Consider the following 23187-nt stretch of genomic DNA (forward strand, 5'->3'; position numbering starts at 1 on the left):
CTGGACAGGGTCTGACCCCCTATACTAAGAGAACAGAGGCTACCTTGGGAGTTTTTTCCTCCTTTTTTAGCCAGCTAGACACCAAGCCCTAATGTTGTACTAGGTTTATGAATAGAAACCACCTGGGAAGCTCAAAGAAACACTGCATTTTTACAGACTAAAATGTCTTTTCCCCTTGAACGACTTATATGTAGGACCATTTCAGTTCCATGATTTGCTTTTGGAACCTAAACTGGTAATCAGGTATCAGGAAAGTCCAGTTCATGAATAGTCTAGCCTTCTTTCAAAACAAAAATTATTTTCTTGGTCCTACACTGTTTTAATCTAAACATCATGTCAATTTAGCTATACTTAAAATTTTTATATTTTGTTGCTGTTTATTTTATGCCTGCCCAAAATGGACACAAAGCATACAAACACTATCCACAATTTAAAATAAGCAAGCAGGAGAGTTCCTGTTGTGGCTGAGTGGAAATGAATCTGACTAGCATCCATGAGGACACAGGTTCAATCCCTGGCCTCTCTCAGTGGGTTAAAGGATCCGGTGTTGCTGTGAGCTGTGGTGTAGGTCACAGACATAGCTCAGATCTGCCATTGCTGTGGTCATGGTGTAGGCCGGCAGCTACAGCCCCTGATTCGACCTCTAGCCTAGGAACTCCATATGCCACAGGTGCAGCCCTAAAAAGAAAATTAAATTAAGAAAGCAAACAAAACAGAAAAGAGATTAAGGAGTCACTCATAAAGAGTTAAATAAATTTATATGATTAAACAGTTCACTAAAATCATGATTATCTCTATAATGTCTGTGTGGTAGCTTCTATGAAAAATACATTAAATTTGGTGGTTTCTCTCTCAAAAGAAATTGAGTAGTTCAATAGAACTATTATCCTAAAAATGAACAAGTACTGAAATAATCATCATTTTTAAGGAGGATTTAGAAAACTTTTCTTTTTACTAGTCTGTCAACTTCCCTTAGTCTGTTTGTTTCTATAGGAACCAAAACTGGCAGTGACAGTACAGCGATCTTGCTGCAGTGGAAACCCACCAGCACCAGAAAGAGAACAATTTGCAGGCGCCAGTCCCTCCAGAATAGCAGGCTCACAGTTTACAGAGCTACTTAGAGATGTCCTTCATTTTTCACTGCAAATAAGACTTCTTTGATCCAGAGCAGAAAGCTCATCTCTGAAGCAGTAATAGTTCTTGTCCAATGGGAGAGCAAACTGATTAAGAAACATCCTTTTCCCTAGAAAGCCTAAGAGAGAGGCCATGTCAAGGGGTCAAGAGAATGTCAACTCTCCAACTGATGTTCTTTGGGCTTTAAACATGTTGTCCACCTGTAAAGTCAACATCATGACTCTTGGCTAAAAGGATAGCTTCCAAATGATGCCTGCCAAGTCTATAAATCTCTTCATACTTGTTAATAATCCAAATGGAGAGTAGGCTCCTTGAGAGAGTGCCAGATCTGTGCTGATCTTCTTCCTGAACTACAGCATACTATGAATATTCTAAGGTTTGAAAATGATAATGCATCACATGCTAAATATTACTGATTTTGCAAGCTCCTCTAAATCATTCTAGGGTGAGGTGCTTATAACATTAGTTCTGTTGTACTGAGGAGTATTTTTTAGAAACACATTCACATTCAGTTCACTTTAACCAGCTCTTACTATGTACCCTTGGTTTGTATCTAGACTCGTGGTAAGCAATGCATCAGAAATATAAGGCAATCTAACCTTCAAAAGCATTAATTTTAATTAATGGAAATAACTCTGAAAGTTCAGTGGGTTCTCACTGTGGCTCAATGGTTAACGAATCTGACTAGTACCCGTGAGGACACAGGCTTGATCCCTGGCCTCGCTCAGTGGGTTAAGGATCTGGCGTTGCCGTGAGCTATGATGTATGCCGCAGACTCGGCTCGGATCCCTGTGTTGCTATGGTTGTGGTGTAGGCCAACGGCTACAGCTCTGATTTGACCCCTAGCCTGGGAACTTCCATATGCCTTGGGCATGGCCCTAAAAAGACCAAAAAAAAAAAAAAAAAAAAGTCCAAGCCATGTATTTAAATATTACTTGAGCAGATGCACACTCAATGCTAGATCTTAAGTGAAGGGGGAATGGGCGGGACCATGCCTTTGTGTATGTGTGTTTCACTTTGTGATTCCAGGATTCATCTGTGATTTTTCCAATGCTATTTATTCCACATTTTAGAATCTTGAGTCCTCATTCCCAAATTTACATTACTGACTTAGAAAAAGACTCACATCAAGAATAAGAACACTAGATCAAAAGGCCAAAACTAATAAAGGCCTAGAGAACAATGTTTGGAAGATAGTATAACACATACATCTTCTAAGCCCAAGGCAGTTCCTGAATATACGGTAACCTGGTAAAATGCCATCTTAAGGCCATCCATTCAGCTAATGATCTGCCTTGGTAAAATGGCACTTACAAACATATTTGTCAGCTGAACCTGGAGGATAGCTTGCCTTTTAAGAGCTTCCTGTGCGCCTGGCACAGCTGCATCTTCAATGTGAAGTGTGCCACTGAGATCCACCAAAACAGCCTTTAATGCGCGGCGTGCTGCCATCCTTCATTCCCTAGGAGAGAGCAAATGAAATTGAAAATACAGTTTAGGAAACAATGGACAATTAAAAACTGGTAAGTCTTCAAAATATCATTCAGATCTAGAAAGATACTGCTTAGTGTTAAGCTGCTTCTCTTTTAGAAGAAAAAAAAAATCAAAAATCCAAATTTGGTCCGTAACATTTTTATAACGGTTAGGTTTTAGGTCTCAAAACCAGAGAAAGGGAAATATTAAAAGAGGGGTTACTATTTACTTCAGGTTTCTTAAAAGAACTCTGTGGAACAATTCATTCGCTTTTTTTTTTCTGGTCCTTTTTTTTTTTTAAGGGCCGCACTCGCAGCATATGGAGGTTCTCAGGCTAGGGGTTCAATTGGAGGTGCATCTGCTGGCCTATGCCACAGTCACAGCAATGCCAGATCCAAGCCACCTCTCTGACCTATACCACAGCTCATGGCAACACCAGATCCTTAACTCACCGGTCAAGGCCAGGGCTCGAACCTGTATCCTCATGGATGCTAGTCAGATTTGTTTCCACTGAGCCACGATGGGAATTCCCCCATTCACTTATTTTTATTTTTCACTTATTTGTTTTTTTTGTCTTTGTGCCTTTTCTCGGGCCGCTCCTGTGGCATATGGAGGTTCCCAGGCTAGGGGTCAAATCAGAGCCGCAGCCACCGGCCTATGCAGAGCCACAGCAACGCAGGATCTGAGCCGCGACAGCAACCCACACCACAGCTCACAGCATCCTCAGATCCTTAACCCACTGAGCAAGGCCAGGGATCGAACCCGCAACCTCATGGTTCCTGGTCAGATTCATTAACCACTGCACCACGATGGGAACTCCCACTTGTTTTTAAATATGGAAAAATGTATATTGAAGAATGGGTGGATGGAAGGAAGCCCTAAATCAATGACAAAATCTTTTGCATTCTTGGTTCTGTACAATGAAAATGTTCTAATTGCCCATCTCCACTGAAGATGGCTTATGTATGACCCAAGAACTACCAGTATTTATAGGTCAGTGAGGAGGAAATTTCAAGTTACACAGTAATTTTAATCCAGACATATTTTCCTTACCAACTTTCCTTTTGCATATTTTCCCTTTAAAATATGTTTCTCATGAGCTGTATCATATACAGTGGAATTTAAGGTATACGTATGGTTTAACGATAATAAGGGAGAAGGTAAGAATAGTAATGGAAGCTAAAGAGAAGAGGATGGGACTTTTTAGCTTTTTAAAATTTATTCATTTATTCTTTCCATTTTTCTTGTTTTTATAATAAAGTATTTCAGATATACTTAAAGGTATCAAGGATAATATAACAACCCCCTTTATCTGTCATTCAGTTTCAGAAATAAAACATCATAGAGGGAGTTGGAGCCTTCTGTGTACCTCTCTGAAATTCTTCCCTCCCCAAGGTCACTACTTTCCTGATTTTTATATACAATATATACATGTCCTGATGTATATGGTGTATATAAACAAATACTAAATGTGTATATATATATAAAACATATATATTAATGTTCTTCTATGTAGACTTCATGACTTGCTTACTAGTCCACATTATTTGTGAGATGCATCCATGTTAACACATGTAATTATAGGTCATTCATTTTCACTGCTGTATGGTATTCCATTGTACGAATATACCATTCACCTATCTGTTCTCCTGATCATGATGATTAGGTAGCTTTGCCCATTTTTATTATAAAGAAGAATGCCTACAGGAACATCCTTGTGCATGTCTCCCCAGTGGCCACGTGTGTGAACATCTCTCTGAGGTCTTGCTGGGTCTGAGTGTGTGTGCTCCTCTCCACCCTTACAGGAATGTTGCCCAGCTGCCCGTTCACTGTATCTTCATAGGGCAAATGTGTACTGAGCACTTACTGTGTTCAGCTCTGATGTGACAGCAGAGCTGGAAGAGCCTTCTCCTCTGAAGTGAGAGGCAGAGGGAAAAGAGGGAAAGCACCCAGGGAGATGTTAAGTAGTCAAGGACCAATAATTTGTGGATGGAGTTCCCGTCGTGGCACAGTGGTTAACGAATCTGACTAGGAACCATGAGGTTGCGGGTTCAGTCCCTGGCCTTGCTCAGTGGGTTAACGATCTGGCGTTGCCGTGAGCTGTGGTGTGGGTTGCAGACGCAGCTCGGATCCCGCGTTGCTGTGGCTCTGGCATAGGCCAGAGGCTACAGCTCCGATCAGACCCCCAGCCTGGGAACGTCCATATGCCGTTAAAAAAAAAAAAAAAAAAAGAATTTGTGGAGAAATCTACCAGAAAAACCCTCAGGGGGTTTATGCCATCCTCTCCTGGGACATGCAGGAGGTGAGGCTTCTCCCTCCTAGCTAGCTCCCTCTGTCATAGAACTGTGAGAGCCAGGTGCTGGTCCTGGCTCTGCCTCAAATTCCCTGTGTAACATTGGCCCAGTGCCTTGTCTGGTCCTCAGTTTCTCCTCAATATGTGGGGCAGGGAGGCGAGATGAAGCCTCAGTCTTTATCTACTGCCTACATTTGGATGGCCTGGGATGAAAGATGGCCTGATCCCACCTCGATTTTTCTCTTAGCCAACCCCAGTTTGCTAATCCCTGCTGGTCCATCTCCCAAAGCTGCCAGGAGATCTCTAGACTGTCCAGCATTATACTTTGTAAGGCTGCTCTCCCTTAGGTATAGTCCTGACAGAATGCAGAGGGATAGCAAAGAGGACCCCGGAATCCCTTTCCAGCTTCTAGCTTTTAGCTCCTTTGCTCCTCTCTTTCCCTGACCCTGCTCCTACTCCAAGTCAGCCATTTCTGCACATAAGGTATAAATATAAAAAAGAAACCCAGAGTGAGCCCAGAATTGTGGCCAATTGCTGGCAAGTGCTACCCACTGATTAGCATGCAGACGGACTTGCCACCAGGCATATTAAGAGAATGGCATTTTCCCACAGGGTAGAGCTGTCAAGCACGGTCCAGAATGGGGACGGATGCAGACGGGGGAAGGCAGAGATGGAGCTCCAGGTGGACACAGGGAGCCCATCAGCCAGGACAGCTCCAGGCCTGCTCTGTTCCTTGTACATGCTTCCCAAACCTGAACAGGCTTTCCACCCAGCAAGCTAGAACCTAGGTTCCAAGTGAGAGAGATGCAGAAGGTGGGGAAAGCAGAGCCATATGTGATGGTCAGATAGGTTCAGAGTCCAGGGCTAGTTGAGTAACCTTGGGTAAGAGCATTCGTCATTCTAAGCCTCCATTTCCTCATATTATAAGGGGAAGAATACTTGTAAATACCTGGCAGGTCTGTGAGGGATCACCAAGTTAGGAGACTGCCTGGCAGAGATAAGCACATAGTGTCCTCTTCCTTCCCACTCATCACTATATTTACGTCACCTTCCCCTCACCTCATGCATGGCCTAGGGTCACAGGCCAGGAAAAGTTAGAAGAGCAACTGGGAGGAATCCATAGAGAAAGAGGAAAATTAAGAACAGCTTGCATTTATTGGACTCTGTAGGTGTTCTGTACTGTGCTAAGTGTTCCACAGTCTTTGCTACATCACTGGAACTTCTCAGCGACCCTACCGAGAAGGAAATTAAGACACTGAGAAGCTACTAATTTGCCCAAGCTTAGTTTTGACTCGAACCATATTAATGGTTTATATATTCGAACTTAAATTAAGCTGGCCCTAAAATGGAATACAAACGGAAACAAACTAAGACAAATTTTGCAGAGCATGGACTCTAGTCCTGCTGTCAAATATACTCAAAGGAATTGTGAGGAGATCTTGAACTTCCCCTAGTAGGTTTTTTGTTGTAATGGCAGAGGTATGAGTTCCAAAACAATTCTGTATATATTTTAAGACTGAGCAATCGGTATAAATATATTGTTGATGTTTGAAAAAATCAGGGTTCTCAAATGGGAGAAAAGAGCTATAAACATGGAATGGAAGGAGAAGAAGAACCCTGTTGTGTTGGCTTGGAATTAGAGGTGTCGTTATGACTTCATGATTTATGTGTGTGTGTGTTTAGCTCTGTCCGCTAAAAGGAACAAGAAGCAACAAGCCTCCAATACCTATAACCACAGCTAAAGTGCACTAAACAAAACAAGGGCTGGGGCTGCCAAAATTCATGGTGAGCCTGGAATATATTGTTTTACCAGATCACAGGCAGACAAAAAGGACAGGAGAACCAGGGGTTCCAACTAGCCAAATTTGGGGCTATGCTATCTGAATACCAAAAAGCAAAAACAATAGAAATGAATAGTGCATGATAAAACCACTGGATGAAAAATTATTGGAGACTAGTACAATGGACCCAGGAACAAGGTGGGGGTTAATTCACATATGACTTACAGTCAGCCGGCCGTATCCAGGATTCCTCTGCATCCTTGGATTCAACCAAATACTAATCATGTAGCACTGTAGTATTTACTACTGAAAAATATCCAAGGGGGCCCATGCAGTCCAAATCCACACTGTGTAAGGGTCAACTATATAACCACCCAGGCTCAAATAATCACCCACAAATTAAGATTCTCCACTGACTACAAAGGAGAAAAGATACTTTTCTAGTGCAGAAAATGGCCGCATACCACCTTAACCGATCAAATTAACTCTATTAGGAGTTCCTTGTAGCTAAGTGGTTAATGAACCCAACTAGCATCCACGAGGATGAGGGTTCAATCCCTGGCCTTGCTCAGTAGGTTAAGAATCTGGCAATGTCGTGAACTGTGGTGTAGGTCACAGACGCGGCTCAGACCCCATGTTGCTGTGGCTGTGGTGTAGGCTGGCGGTTACAGCTCTGATTGGACCCCTAGCCTGGGAACCTCCATATGCTGGGGGTGCAGCCCTAAAAGACAAAAAGACAAAAAACAGAAAAAAATTAACTCCATTAATAACAAGACAAAATGCTTCCTGAGATCTTTGTAGTAGTCCTGCCTTTGTAGTATCTCGGCCAAAAATGTTTAACACAAATCAATCATGAGGGAAGCATCAGATGATCCCAAATTGTATAAAACAACTGGCTTGAACTTTTCAAAAATATCAACATAATAAGAGACAAAAAACGAGCCAGGGAACTGTTTCAAATTAAAGAAACGTCAATGGACATGATATGTAAGTTCAATGCGTGAGAGAAACATAAAACAAAAAGTAAAATATTAACAATTAGTAAATTTTGGTGAAAGGTATATGGTTTTCACTGCATTATTTTTTACAAATCTTCAACTTTGGGGGGGGGGAAATAATTTTTAAAAGATCTCTTTTAAAAATGGGCTAGGAGTTCCCGTCGTGGCACAGTGGTTAATGAATCCGACTAGGAACCATGAGGTTCCCCTGGCCTTGCTCAGTGGGTTAAGGATCCGGAGTTGCCCGAGCTGTGGTGTAGGTTGCAGACGTAGCTCGGATCCTGCGTTGCTGTGGCTCTGGTGTAGGCTGATGGCTACATCTCCGATTTGACTCCTAGCCTGGGAACCTCCATATGCCGTAGGAGTGGCCCAAGAAATGGCAAAAAGACAAAAAATAAAAATAAAAAAATGGGCTGAAGGCAAAAGAAAGATGTTTTCATACCTAATAATGATCATAATAAAAAAAATGAAACATGTGTATCTAGCCAGTCCCCAAGTTAAGATTAGAACACTGCTAATACTGGTGAGCCTCCTACATGAGCCCCTTCAGTTACATTCCCTTCCTGCCTCCCAGAAGTAATTAACGTAATGAATTTTGTGATAATCACTTCTTGCCTGCCTTTATATTTTTACCTATTGCACAGCTTGAATGTCTTTCAACTTGTTCATAAAAATGAAATCGAAATTTTGTAACTTTCATGATTTGCTCAACACTGTATTTCTGAGATTTGGGTTGATGATGCCTGTCACTTTCCATCAAAACCAAAACCCCCCTTTGGGGATTCTGACTAGAGTTGCACTAAATCTATCGAACAATAATGGGAGAACGGAGATCATTACTAAAGTGAGTCATCCTATCCAGAAGCATACTGCCTCTCTCCATTTATGTAAGTTCTCTTACACAGAATTTTATAAATACCTACATAAATGTCTTTTTATAAATATCTACATAAATACCTTGCATATGCTTGTAGACACATTCTATCATTGCCACAGTAAATGGTATTTTACTTTAAATTACCTTTCCTAACAGTTTGGTGTTGACGTATTTAAAATACAACAATATTTTTTGGCTTATATCTTTTAAGTATTCTAAACTTTCTTATTAATTCTAATATGTGGCCTATGGAGTCTCCTGAGTTTTTTAAATAGGCAATAATTATCAACTGCAAATGGCCATTTTCTTCATTTCTTTCCAAGCATTTTCTCTCGTTTTCCTTTTTTTTTTCTTTTGCTTTTTTAAAAAAAGGGCTGCACCAGTGGCATATGCAGGTTCCCAGGCTAGGGGTCTAATCGGAGCTACAGCTGCCGGCCTACAACACAGCTCAGGGCAATGCCAGATCCTTAACCCACTGAGGGAGGCCAGGAATGGAACCCAAAACCTCATGGTTCCTAGTCAGATTCATTAACCACTGAGCCACAATGGGAACTCCATTACCCCTGTAAATTGTTAATGTGGTCCATTAAATTAATGCTGAACCAATCCTGCATGAATCCAACTTGGTCCTAATGCATTATCTTTTTAAAAAATTAAATTTAAATAGCAAAAGATTAGAAACAACCTAAGTGACCATAAACAGAAGGGTAGTTAAATAAATAATGGTGTTTGTCAGGTTTCTTCATATTTACTGTTTCTCCATTTCCATATTTTATTCTTTGGAAGAAAGTCACTATGCGGGGGTGCGGGGGGAACTAAGCTCTTCCTTCTAGACAGGGGAGTGTCCTCAACTTTCATTTGAAATTCTTCTGTAAGGAAGACTTGTGCTCAGTATGTGCTCACAGATATTTATTATTTGTAACTTTCCTCTCAGCAGAAATCTGGCTCATTCCATCCACTGAAAATTTACTTAATTTGTTCACCTCTGATGTATAAGTCAAGCAGTCCCAAGACTGCTAACTCCTATCCTCACAAAAAACAAAAAGGGCTAGCTAAAGTACAGTGTTTATGTAGTTTCATTTTGTCTTTATCCTTAGAGTTTTCAGTCAGAACACCATTTTCCAAATGGCCAGCTTCTCCCCACTCCCTACAGCCTTCAGTGTCATGTCACACATTTGTAAGATGGTTAGATTCTTTGGTCAAGATCTGCTTTCCCATTGGTGGTAACCAAGGGTTGGGGGGGGGGGGGAATGGACAGGCAGAGCCCAGAGGATTTTTAGGGCAATGAAAACTATTCTTATGATACTGTAAGGCTGGATACGTATCATACATTTGTCAAAACCCACAGAATGTACAACACACCAAGAGTGAACCCCAATGGTACACTGCGACCTGGGCGCTAACCGTGTGTCAATGTAGGTTCATGAACTATAACAAATTTATCACTGAGGTGAGAAACTTCACAGTGGGGGAGGCTGTGTGTGTGGGGAGGAGGGATATGGGAATACTCTGTACTTCCTGCTGGATTTTGCTATGAATCTAAAACTGCTCTGAAAAATAAAGCCTGTAATTTAAAAACAAACAAACAAAAAGATCTGCTTTCCATCCTGGGATCTCCTGATACTCAGGTGATTTTTTATTAAAGTTTGCATACACTGAAGTTCATTCTTTGCAATGTAGTTCTATGGGTTCTGACGAATGCATAGAGCTAAGACCCTACCACCCAGCACTACACAGAATGGTTTCATGGCTCTAAAGTTCTGTGTACTTGCCCTTTGTCGTCAACTCCCCTTCTCCCCCCTAACTCCTGGCAACCACAGATCTGCTTTCTGTCCCTACGGTTTTTCAGAGTGTACTTACAAAAAGAATCAGACAATATGCATCCTTTTGGACTGGGCTTCTGTCACTAGCAAAATGCACTTAAGATTCATCTATATTTTTACCTGAATCAATAGCCCATTCCTTTTGCTACTGAATAGTATCTCACTGTATGAATACACTACAGTTTGTTTATCCATTCCCCTGTTGAATTTCATCTTGGTGTTTCCAGTTTTAAGTAAGACAACTATAAACATCCTTGAATAGGTTTTTGTGTTAATGTTTCCAATTCATTTGGGTAAATATGTAGGAGTGTGACTCCTGGATCCTATGGGAAGTCTATGTTTAATTTTGTAAGAAACTACCTGTCATCTGTTTTTGTATATCCTGCAAGCTGAGTGGTTTACGTTTTTAGACAGGTGGGAATAAAACCAAAAGAAGAATAATATTTTCTGACGCATTAAAATGATATGAAATGGAAATTTTTAGCTCCACAAATAAAATTTTTCATTTTGTCAAAAGTGTAAAATATTTACTATTTAGCCTTTTACAGGAAAAATGTGTTAACCTCTGTATTAGAGGAAGTGATTCATATGAAAAAATGGCCAAAAAAAAAAAAATCCCCCAAAGAAGAAACAAACCTAGCAGCTAAATATCCTAATTATAGTTACAGGGAAATATACATAACATTTTGTGGTCACAGTATGTGAGTTTATGTGTTCCCAGGAAGAAAAACTTGTATACGCTTTTATTAAAAGTGTGGGAAAACAGGAGTTCCTGCTATTGTTAAGAATCTAGCATTGTCTCTGCAGCAGCTCAGGCTGCTGTTGTAAAGTTGTGGCCAATAAAGATATCCAAAAGAATATGCTTGGAGTTCCTGTTGTGGCTCAGCAGTAACCAACTCGACTAGGATCCATGAGGATGTGAGTTTGATCCCTGGCGTCACTCAGTGGGTAGGGAATCTGACGTTGCTGTGAGCTGTGATGTAGGTTGCAGATGCAGCTCGTATCTGGTGTTGCTGTGGCTGTGGTGTAGGCTGGCAGCTGTAGCTCCCATTTGACCCCTAGCCTGGGGACTTCCATATGCCCTGGGTGCAGCCCTAAAAATCAAAAAGCAAAGCAAAAAAAAAAAAAAAAAGAATATGTTACTAGCTCTGAAGGCAATTCCAAAACAGGAGTTCCCAAAAACATCTTGAGCAGTGTCAGAAACTCATAGTTTCCTTTACTGACTACTTTAAACATTTATAGATGAATAAAAACTTGCATACTTTAAAAATCATTTTGGACTTGGAGTTCCCATCGTGGCCCAGTGGTTAACGAATCCGACTAGGAACCATGAGGTTGCGGGTTCGGTCCCTGCCCTTGCTCAGTGGGTTAACGATCCGGCATTGCAGTGAGCTGTGGCGTAGGTTGTAGATGCGGCTCGGATCCAGCGTTGCTGTGGCTCTGGCGTAGGCCGGTGGCTGCAGCTCCGATTCAACCTCTAGCCTGGGAACCTCCATATGCTGCAGGAGCAGCCCAAGAAATAGCAAAAAGACAAAAAAAAATAAATAAATAAAAAATCATTTTGGACTTGGGCTTCCATTAATATAGCAGGCTAAATAATCAAATTAACTCCCCAAATGTGACTTAACACTAGATTTAAAAATCTATCTATCTTGAAAGAGCAAGGAAGAAAATAAGGAATTCTTAGGTTTCAATAAAAGGAAGAAACCAGGAGATGAGCACAACACTGCGTCTGTTTTGGTCCCAAGAGCACCTGCCACACAAGGTGACTTGGAGGTTCTCCCCCTGCTCCCTTCAGAGAATAAAAGATAAAATCCAGGGCCCATATGAAGAGATAGATCCTCCCAACCTAAAAGCTGAAACTTCACTGTAACGATGAGCCAGAAATAAACCCATCACAGTCACTGCCAGTCTACTTTGTCTTAGTCCACTACAAGAAAACCAAATGCTTTGCAACTTGACTCAACCAGTAGAAGGAAATGCTTTAGAGAACTTAGAACCACAAGACAGCCTTGGACACAGTTGGCAAACTAAATTCACCTTGCTTAAGGTAAGTCCTCACAAAACCTCAAGATTTTAATCAGAATGACCTTAACTAGCAGGTGTCTAGCTAAGGCAAATGAAAATCCTCCAAGAAATTAATTTCAGTCCAAACAGCAGAGAAATCTCACAAATAAAATCAAATAAAATTCTAAGCACAATGAGCAAGTAACCCAAAGAAACAAAGTACCATAAGAGAGATCCTATAGAAACAATAGGGCATAAAGCAGTCTTGTAAAGGCCCCTGATAATGTAATCATCAGATCACTGTCAAATGCCTATGTGTTTTAAAGAATAAAAGATGTTTCCTGGTGGCTCAGCAGGTTAATGACCTGGTGTGTCACCGCAGTGGCTCAGATTGCTACTGTGGCACAGTTTCAAACCCTGGCCCAGGAACTTCCATATGCCATAAGCATAGCCACCATACCCCCCGCCCCAAAGGAAAAACATCCATGACCAAGGTGAGGTTATCTTAGTAATACCCAGTTGCTTCAAATGTGAAAAACAATCAATGTTATTCACCACATCAATGAAAAAGTAATATTAATTAATAGATCAAAGAAAATGACACTATGATCATGCCAATCAATTCATGCAGAAAAAAAATTTGATAAAATTCAGCATCTATATACTCTAAAATACCCAAGCAACATAAAAATGGAAGGGAACTTCTTTGAGCTGATAAAAGAATATTTACGAAAAGCCTACAGCCAATATTAGACTTACCAATAATATACTGATATTTATCAGTATATAACTTATACTTCACACTATGATATCACTTATCAGTAATATACTGAAAGCACTGAGATCGGAAATAACACAGGGATGTTGCTTTCACTATTTCTATTTAACACTGCAAATGATAACCTTAGTGCAGTAAGGCAAGAAAAAGAAGCTATAAGGATTGGAAAGAAGAAACAAAATTACCACTATTCATAGATGATTTGGTTGTATATATAAACATCCAAGAATCTAGAAAAGATTAACAAAGTAAAAAAGTATGTCGCTATGTCACAAATAATTAGAAAACTAATTTTTAAAAAGATATTATTTGCAATAGTATCATAAAATACAGTTACCAGTCTAATAAAAGAAGTCAACACTTCTATGGGAAAATTATAAAACTTTAATGAAAGACACAAAGAAGACAAATATACAGATCTGTTAAAAGACCCAATCTTGTAAAGATAGCTGTTTTCCCTTTTAATGATCAACAGATTCAAAATAATTCCAATCAACACCCCAAGAGGTGTTTTGTGGAACTTAATAAGCTGATTCTAAAACTTACACACCACTGCAAATGGCCAAGATACTTCAGCCAAGATTGAAGAGAAAGAAAATGGGGGCCTTGCTTTACCTAATATCCAGACAATTAATGATGTCTTAGAACTAATTAAGATGTTGGGGTATTAGCACATAAAGAGACAAACTGATCAATGGAATAAAAGAGAGAACCAAAAAAAAAAACCAAACAAACAAACAAAAAAAACAAACCCTCATTCCCACAACCAATGTGTGGAAACTATATATGACAGAAATTGTGTTTCAAATCAGTGAAGAGAGAAAAATGTTAGAACAATTGACTATCAATAGGAGAAAACAATGAAATTGGACTCCTATATCATATCACATACACATTTTTTCCCAGGTAGATTAAGCCACCATATGTTTAAGGCAAAACCGTAAAACTTTTTAGATAAGAGAGTATCTACATGATTTGACGGTAGGAATGGCTTTCTTATGGCATGAAAAGCATAAAGGAAAAAACACATATTCCAAAATTACTGTAAAGAGAGAAAGAGTAGAAATACAGAGTGAATAACAGATTTCCAATACAAGAGAAAGGATCAGAATCCAGAAAATATAAACCATAAATAGCAAGAAAAAGACAACCTAAAAGAAAAATGGCAGGGATCTCAATATATCCTTTACAAAGGAACAAATATGAAACAAATACGAAGATGCTCAAAACTCACCCATACTCCTGATGCTCAACTGAACCATCAGATATGAACAAAAATGTCCAAAGCAGCAATATCTGTAATAACCAGGAGCTGGAAACAATACAAACGTCTATCGATGGAGAAGGGAACAAATAAACTTTGATATATTCACACAGGGAATGCAAAAGGCAGTGGAAAGGAATGAACTATAGTTATACAAATCATCCTAGGCAATCCTCCAAAATCTTCTACAGAGTGAAAGAAGCAAGTCACAAAAGAAAAAAAAAATAACAATCATATGGTCTCAGATTCTAGCATTCAGAAATAGGGATGCATACATAGGTGATAAAACTGCAAAGAGAAGCAAGGGAATGAATGTCCAGGGTCAGGACAGTGATTCCTCTAGGGCACTGAGAGGAGATGCAAACGAGCAGCACAAGGATGCCTCCAAGGTCTTTTTGACCTGGAGGGTGAGTACACAGGTGTTTTTAATTACAATTATTTAAAACTTACATATGTGTTTTGCATCCCGTGTAGATGGCATATTTCACAATAACAATTACTGTTATTGTTTTAGTTATTTCTCATATACTTAAGTTTCACAGTCCAATCATTATACACTAGCATAATAACCTTCATCAGGTATTCTGATTTTATAATAAATCCTTGGTTCTGTTTGTCTTTTACAATGTATCTGCAGAGGGGGTAAAAAAAAAGATACCAAGAGTTTTAGAAAATCAAGATTCCACTGCCAAATCCTTTCTTTTATAACAGTCTTCATATGTTATTCTACTTCTGATCATTATTGTGACCTTGAAATAGAGCATTACAGCAGCAATAGCATCAGCTATTACCCGCCTGAGAGGGGAGTCAGAAACTAGATTGTTCCTCCACGGATTCTATTTGGATGTATGGCAGTTAAAGGATTAATTTAAAATACATTTCACTACAAAAGGTAAGGCCATGCAAAATGTAGACACAGCATTCTTTTTTCTTTTCTTTTGTCTTTTTTTTTTTTTTTTTTTTTGTCTTTTTAGGGCCATACCTGCGGCTTATGAAGGTTCCCAGGCTAGGGGTCCAACCGGAGCTGCAGCTGCCCACCTAAACCACAGCCACAGCAATGCCAGATGCAAGCCTGGTCTTTGACCTACACCACAGCTCACGGCAATGCCAGATCCCCAACCCACTGAGCGAGGCCAGGGATCGAAACCACAATCTCAAGTTCCCAAGTTTCCTAGTTGGATTCATTTCCACTGAGACACGACAGGAACTCTGCATTCTCTTTTTATATACAGAGGAACCTAAAATTCCTTCTCTCAAAACCCAACTTTTATGACACATCATTAATTTTTTATTAATAAAAACTGTTAACTCTGAAGGTGATTAATGAACAAAATATAAACAAGACTGGGAAAAAAAAGAAACTGTACTGTTTTTAAAAAAAATAACAAAAAACTGTCCCACTAGAACCAGTAAATGGTTATAAAAATATTGATAATTTTAATCTTTACTGAAGTGTCCACATAGTCTTAATGTCACCAAAGCAATTAAAAAACCTGTATTTTCGCTTTCATCAGTTCCCCAGAACATAACTTTTAAACTCTAAAATGCTCTTCTGGAGCTTATCTGAGAGTGATTAACTGAGGCCTAGAAAAACATAATGTATTTCTTCAGTTACCCCCACTACAGGCCTTCATCACTTCTGCCATGATCTCTTTTCTTATCTAAATCTTTATAATACTTGTTACCTATACCTATACTTGATAAATGGTAATTGTACAATATTAGTATCACCCCTAGAAGAATTGCAAAGATTCCAAAGGCAGTCCATGTTTATTTATACTGAATCCAACAAGCTATGTGGGAGATAGTTTAGAAGAGTCAAACATTGATTGTGGTACATATTCAATGCAAAGAAGAAAAGTAAATTTTTTTTTTTGTCTTTTTAGGGCCACATCTGCGGCATATGGAGGATCCCAGGCTAGGGGTAGATGGAGCTGTAGCCACTGGCCTATACCACAGCCACAGCAACACAGGATCCCAGCCACATCTGTGACCTACACCACAACTCACAGCAACACCGGATCCTTAACACACTGAGCGAGGCCAGGGATCAAACCTGAGTCCTCATGGATACTAGTCGGGTTCTACCACTGAGTCAAGACAGGAACTCCAAGAAAAGTAAATTCCTTATCTCTAAAGGTACTCTCCAAGATACTTCAAAGGACATTCCCCACCCCCACCCCATATCCCAGGGGCATCTCAATCCAACAAGCCCCTTAGTTGCCCTCAAAGCTCCTCTTCATCCTGCGATTCTTAGGAGTAAATGGCAGCACCACACATGCAGATGTATCTATCAGCCTCTCCCATGTCTTCCTCCCATTCAGTCAAGAGCCAACTCATGTCTGCGCTAGCTCCTGTACAGACTGGAGGCCACCCACTTCTCATCACTAACACTATCTTAGTTTTGAAATCACCTCTCCTCTAGCTTATTTCAACAACTTCCTAAACATCCCCTCTGCTTCGATTTTGCTCCCCATTTCTAGTCCCAAATCTATTCCCTGAAATGCAACACTGCGGTGTTTACATACCAGAACTAAGAATGGAGTTCTCACTGTGGCTCAGCATTAACACACCTGACTAGTATCCATGAGGATGCAGGTTGGATCCCTGGCTCCACTCAGTGGGTTAAGGATTTGGGGACACTGCCATGAGCTGTGGTATATATAGGTCATAGACATGGCTTGGATCCCGAGTTGTTGTGGCCAGCAGTTGCAGCTCTGACTCAACCCCCAGCCTAGGAACATCCCTATCCCACAGGTGTGGCCCTGAAAAGCTAAAAAAGCAAACAAAACCGACAAACAAAACTAAGGAGATGTACATGCCGGGATTTGAACCAATACTCAATAGCAGTGTGAACCTGGGCAGTTTTCTTAACCTCTCAACCTTAGTTACTTCATTTCTAAAGTAAAAGTAATAACGGTCATCTCTAATGGCTGATTAGATGAAAGGAAGTAACGGATGTAAAGTATTGTGAACAGTGCTCCACACATAGAAAGACCGGGCTATGGCTTATGTATGTGGAGGGGGGAAGGGGTGGGGGAGAGGAGGTACATAAGGGATGTCTCAAGGGCTCCAAAAATGACAGGATAAATATGATGCAATGTCCTAAAGCATTACAATAACTTGAGGACCTGAGAAAACGTTTTACACCAAAGTAAGAATATACTGCGGGATATAAATTAAAACTCGGGGAGTTCCCGTCATGGCTCAGTGGTTAACGAATCTGACTAGGAACCATGAGGTTGCAGGTTCCATCCCTGGCCTTGCTCAGTGGGTTAAGGATCTGGCGTTGCCGTGACCTGTGGTGTAGATTGCAGACGCGGCTCAGATCCCGCGTTGCTGTGGCTCTGGTGTAGGCTGGTGGCTACATCTCCGATTCGACCCCTAGCCTGGGAACCTCCATATGCCACAGGAGCGGCCCGAGAAATGGCAAAAAGACCAAAAAAAAAAAGACCAAAAAAAAAAATTAAAACTCGGCATAAAGTTTTGAAACAAGAGGTTGTAATAAAAATTTTCTCCTGGGAGGCTGGGGCTCTTCCGGGCATGCTTAGTCCTCTGTATGCTTCCAGTGAGAAAGTCTGTAAACACTATAGGCACTCAACAAATGATGTTATTGCGCAGTCACTCTCCGCTGTCCCCAAGATAAAATACTAACACTGGTGTCCAGAGCCCTGGTTTACTTCTCCAACTCGTTTGTCTGCGCCAACTCTAATCCTGCGCCAAAGTTCAATGGCACTGCCCTCGCCCACCAGTCCTATACTTTACCTCCCTCAGAGCCAGACTTCGGCCTGAGACCATTTTTGCACCCTGCAGTCTACCACCTATGCCCGCTACAGCCTTCCTTTCCCTGGCCAACTCCTTTAGTCCTTGGGTCTCAGACAAGCACCATTTCCTCTGGCTTCCGCGGGTTCAACTTCTTTTCTCCCAAGGCCGGGCCAGGATCCCCAAGATGCTCCCAATTAGTACACCCCTGACTCTTCCAATCTGTGAAGCTCTGTGAAGAACTGATCGCTCAACACAGACCTCTGAATTAACCAAACTCATGAATTCCGGTCTCTGTAATGGGAAGGAATCCACAAACAAGGCTCTTTCAGCCTAATTCAACAGCGATCCCCTCCTCCTGAGTAGGCAGGGGCCTCAGGAATGGTCACGCACCCCGCCCCAAGGCAAGTTCCAGCGCCCAGCAAACGCTAGACTGACCGGAAGGGACGCCGGCTGCAAAGTACAGTCCAGGGGCACGTTTGGAGAAAGGACTGACACCCCAGAGTCACCATCCGCCCCTTGTCTACCACCAGTCCCGCGCACCCGGGGCCTGGCGTCCCGCTCTGCGCACGCGTGGTAGTGCGGCCCAGGGGCGGCCCCGCCGAGAGGGCTGGCCGATCCTCACCCAGCGAGCGTGCGACAGGGTTGGTCCAGGCCCCTGGAGGGTGGTGGCCTAGAAAGGCAACTGGTAAGTCCCCAGCCAGCTTACAAAGAAATGCAGCCGCCAGGCAGGCAGGTACTCGCCGGTCCCAGAGCGGCTCCTCACCTCCGCGCCGCACGCCGTCCTCAGCAAAGGCACAGGCCGCGCCTGTAGCTAAGTCAGTACAGCCGCACCCTCCGCACTGTCCTTGCTTGGACCACGGAGCGCCCAGGCCGCTGCTAAATGACGCCGGAAGCTAGGCCTGGGCCGCACCGGAAGTCCCGCCTCACAGACGCGTCTCCGCCCCGTCTGCCAGGGATTTTCTCACCCACAAGAACTAGTGCGGCTCCTTCTCCATCATTTAGGGGAACGCGAAGTTCCTGAGACCTGTTTCCCCAAGGGCGCCTGATAGGCACAGCTGTAGGAAGGAAAACAAAACCTCTGCCTTTGTTCAGTATCTCTTTCTCATTCCAGAAGAGAGTCATCAAACCAAGTATTAATATTTCCTTTTTTGTTTTTATAGGGCCGCACCCAGGGCATGTGGGAGTTCCCAGGCTAGGGGTCGAATAGAGCTGTGGCTGCTGACCTACATTAAAGCCACAACAACGCATATCTGAGTGGGGTCTGCGACCTACACCAAAACTCACTATAACGTTGGCTCTTAACCCAGTGAGCAAGGCCACGGATCGAATCCGAGTCCTCATGGATGCTAGTCAGGTTGTTACTGCTGAGCCACAACAGTAACTCCCCAAGTATCATTAACTTTCTTTGCCCTCACTCTCCCTCACTCCACCACTTCTGTTACTGACTCAGCTCCTACTGCTCACCCCATGGTAGGCCAGTAAGGAGACAGGGGATCACACAAGGAATACCAACTTTGTAGAGCTGGCAGACTAGTGTCCCAAGAACTGTCTTACCCTAGTTAGAATTCAGACTTCTTTTATCCTGAAAGGGAAGGGGGATGTGGATAGTTGTTGCAAACTTCTTGGTGCTGGTCAGACCCTGAAGAGGATGATAATCCTTTGTTTTTGCAGCTATCCCTGTAGGTCTGGTCACAATGTTCTTATAAACCCCCAAGACAAATGTTATTCTCTGTTCTGCAACTTTTTATCTCTATGTGAATGAAAAGCATTACACCTTTAAAAGTCTAGTCAGGGAGGCAGCACCTTGAGAAAGGGCTTTTGTGTATATTTCAGGATATAGGCAACATTCCTTTACAAAGGTGCAGACTCAGCATGACTAAGCACAGACAGTGGAGCACAAAGGTTAATGCTAAAGGAATAGCTCCAATATGGGGTCAGGTTTGTTGTTATCACACCTCTCATCCATTATCCAGGCCTATCTCAAAAGTAGCTCCTTGATAGTTTCCTTGAAACACCTGTCGACTGGGGGAAAAAAAGCACAAAAGTTGAAAATTGTTTTATTTGGCGGTCAAATTGAAAACTTAAGCCTGGAAGACAGCCTCTCAGATAGCTCTGAGGGACTGCTCCAAAGAGGTAAGGGAGAAGTTACCATTGTGGCCCATGGGAAATGAATCTGCCTAGTATTCATGAGGATGTAGGTTCAATTCTTGGCCTCACTCAGTGGGTTGAAGATCCAGCATTGCTGTGAACTGTGAGCTGTGGTGTAGGTGGCGGCTCAGATCTGGCATTGCTGTGGCTGTGGCATGGCTGGCAGCTATAGCTCCAATTTGACCTCTAGCCTGGGAACTTCCATATGCCACAGGTGTGGCCCTAAAAAACAAAAAGGCCAAAAAAAGAGATAAGGGAGAAGACAGGACAAATAGGGGTATTGCAATGAAAAGTCAGGTAGTTGGAACAACAAATGATTGTTAAAGAAAACAAACCAGATACTTCAAGTTAATGAATTTAGCCCCTTTCTATGTATAAGATGCAAGAGTCTGGGCTCACTGAAATCATTATCTATCTGGGGTCTGCTTTGTCCTTCCTGAATACCCTCAGGGTGCACAGTTGGAGGTGACTGCAGTGGCTGCTGACTTGATGGCTGCAGCATCCTATGTTTACGATGTGGTAGGCTACGTTTTTTATCCTCACACCCAGTCTCTGAAATCATTTCATACTTTACTATTTGAATAGCGCCTGGCACTTACTGCCTTTTTATTTTATTTTATTTTAGTCTTTGCCTTTTCTAGGGCCGCTCCCATGGCATATGGAGGTTCCCAGGCTAGGAGTTGAATCAGAGCTGTAGCCACCGGCCTACGCCAGAGCCACAGCAACATTGGATCTGAGCCGCATCTGCAACCTACACCACAGCTCACGGCAATGCCAGGTCCTTAACCCAATGAGCAAGGCCAGGGATCGAACCCGAAACCTCATGGTTCCTAGTCGGATTCATTAACCACTGCGCCATGACAGGAACTCCACTTATTGCTTTAATTAACCACTAACACTGACAGCGATGTTCCTCTTTTTCTGCATCAGCTATTTCAGAACCTACAAGTTTACACCGTCAAGTTCCTTAGTCTGCTCTCTGAGAGAATGCCTCTGGTCCCTAGGGGAGCAATATCCTGGGATATGGTAGAACCACCTCCCTCACTGCTCCCTTTCCACACATGTTGCAGGAAGGGGGACCCCTTCTAAGGCCCGAGAATGGGTTCTCATCTAACGCTAGGAAATGAATTGTCTGAGGAGATGCTTGTGCTGACAAAGCCAAAGACTTTATTGGGTTGTACAACTATAAATGTAATAAAATTCAAACACTGTGGAGAACAGTATGGAGGTACCTTAGAAATCTATACATAGAACTACCATATGACCCAGCAGTCCCACTCTTGAGCATATATCCGGACAAAACTTTCCTTAAAAAAGACACATGCACCCGCATGTTTATTGCAGCACTATTCACAGTAGCCAAGACATGGAAACAACCCAAATGTCCACTGATGAATGATTGGATTAGGAAGATGTGGTATATATACACAATGGAATACTACTCAGCCATAAAAAGAACGAAATAATGCCATTTGCAGCAACATGGGTGGAATTAGAGACTCATCCTGAGTGAAGTGAGAAAGAGAAAGACAAATGCCATATGATATCACTTATATTTGGAATCTAATATACGGCACAAATGAACCTTTCCACAGAAAAGAAACTCATGGACTTGGAGAATAGACTTGTGGTTGCCAAGGGGGAGGAGGAAGGAGTGGGATGGATTGGGAGCTTGGGCTTAATAGATGCAAACTATTGCCTTTGGAATGGATTAGCAATGAGATCCTGCTGTGTAGCACTGGGAACTATGTCTAGTCACTTATGATGGAGCATGATAATGTGAGAAAATAGAATATGTAGACGTGTGTGTAGCCGGGTCACCATGCTGTACAGTAGGAAAAAAAGATTGTATTAGGGAAATAACAATTTAAAAAATAATAATTAAAAAAAGGAGTTAAGAAAACATAATAGTCAATGGAGAAAAGCTGAAAGCCTAAAAGGAGTTCCCGTCGTGGCACAACAGTTAATGGATCCAACTAGGAATCATGAGGTTGCAGGTTCGATCCCTGGCCTCGCTCAGTGGGTTAAGGATCCAGCGTTGCCATGAGCTGTGGTGTAGGTCACAGATGTGGCTTGGATCTGGCATTGCTGTGGCTGTGGTGTAGGCTCGTACTTGGTCTGGCCCAGGGTCCATCTTGGTGGCATGTACACCTCTCAGTCAAGATGAATTCCAGAGCCAAGGAACCTGGGATGTTGTTTGTCTCCTCTCTCCAGTTGGCACCTCCCAAATCCTCCACGTTAGTCTTCAAGGCAGCACCATGTCCCATATCAGGACTTCCTGTTGTGAGACCACTCATGCAAGTGGCTATTATTGTGCTTGGCCAAGGTGGGCAGTTTCAGTCACTGGTCCCATCCCCTAACAAACATATTTACTTGTCTCCCTTTGATCCAAATAAGTTAAACCCATTGAGTGTGGAGATGGTGTATGTGATCCTACGCACTATGAAAATGACTTTTAAAAAGCTTTCAGGAGCAGTCTGATGTAATAGAATACATGCTCTGGTTCACACACATGGGACCACTTGACAAAACTGCTGTCTGCCCTTTACTGGGGGCCCATACTGCTGCTAACACCAATATCCCCTCTGCCCCCTGCTCCAGTCAGCCATGTGTAAGCTATAAATAACCCTTTCTGTCCCCTGGACTAAGGGGCCCTCTACTTTTCCTCTGGAGCCTGGAAGTTATTTTTGTCTTCTATTTTGCTAAGTGTAAGTTTTCTGTGGGAGGATCTACTTGGTTGAAGAAAGAGGAACCCGTTTCTAATTTCCCCCTTCAGAACTAGGAGCTGTGTCTTTGACCTGGTTAAAACACCAATGAAAAATTTTAAGCAGTAATATTAAGACATA

At 42.1% G+C, this 23187-nt stretch overlaps 1 protein-coding gene across 7 annotated transcripts in view; it reads right to left on the minus strand.

Moving 5' to 3' along the window:
• Positions 1-19113, minus strand: part of HDHD2 (haloacid dehalogenase like hydrolase domain containing 2) — a 48101-nt gene extending 28988 nt beyond the window's left edge. The window contains exons 1-2 of one of the 7 annotated variants that reach the window (XM_047764235.1): positions 18957-19113; positions 2486-2596 (exon numbers count right to left, since the gene is read on the minus strand). In XM_047764235.1, the coding sequence (XP_047620191.1) occupies positions 2486-2586 (101 nt within the window). In that variant the 5' untranslated portion in view covers positions 2587-2596; positions 18957-19113. Of the gene's footprint in view, positions 1-2448; positions 2597-14398; positions 14420-14878; positions 14895-18628; positions 18646-18815 lie in introns of those variants that run through there. The other 6 variants (XM_047764242.1, XM_047764229.1, XM_047764248.1 and 3 more) reach the window with 6 other exon arrangements.
• Between the last annotated feature and the right edge of the window lie 4074 nt (positions 19114-23187).

The sequence above is a fragment of the Phacochoerus africanus genome, chromosome 2, assembly GCF_016906955.1.
Source record: "Phacochoerus africanus isolate WHEZ1 chromosome 2, ROS_Pafr_v1, whole genome shotgun sequence".
Classification (NCBI taxonomy): domain Eukaryota; kingdom Metazoa; phylum Chordata; class Mammalia; order Artiodactyla; family Suidae; genus Phacochoerus; species Phacochoerus africanus.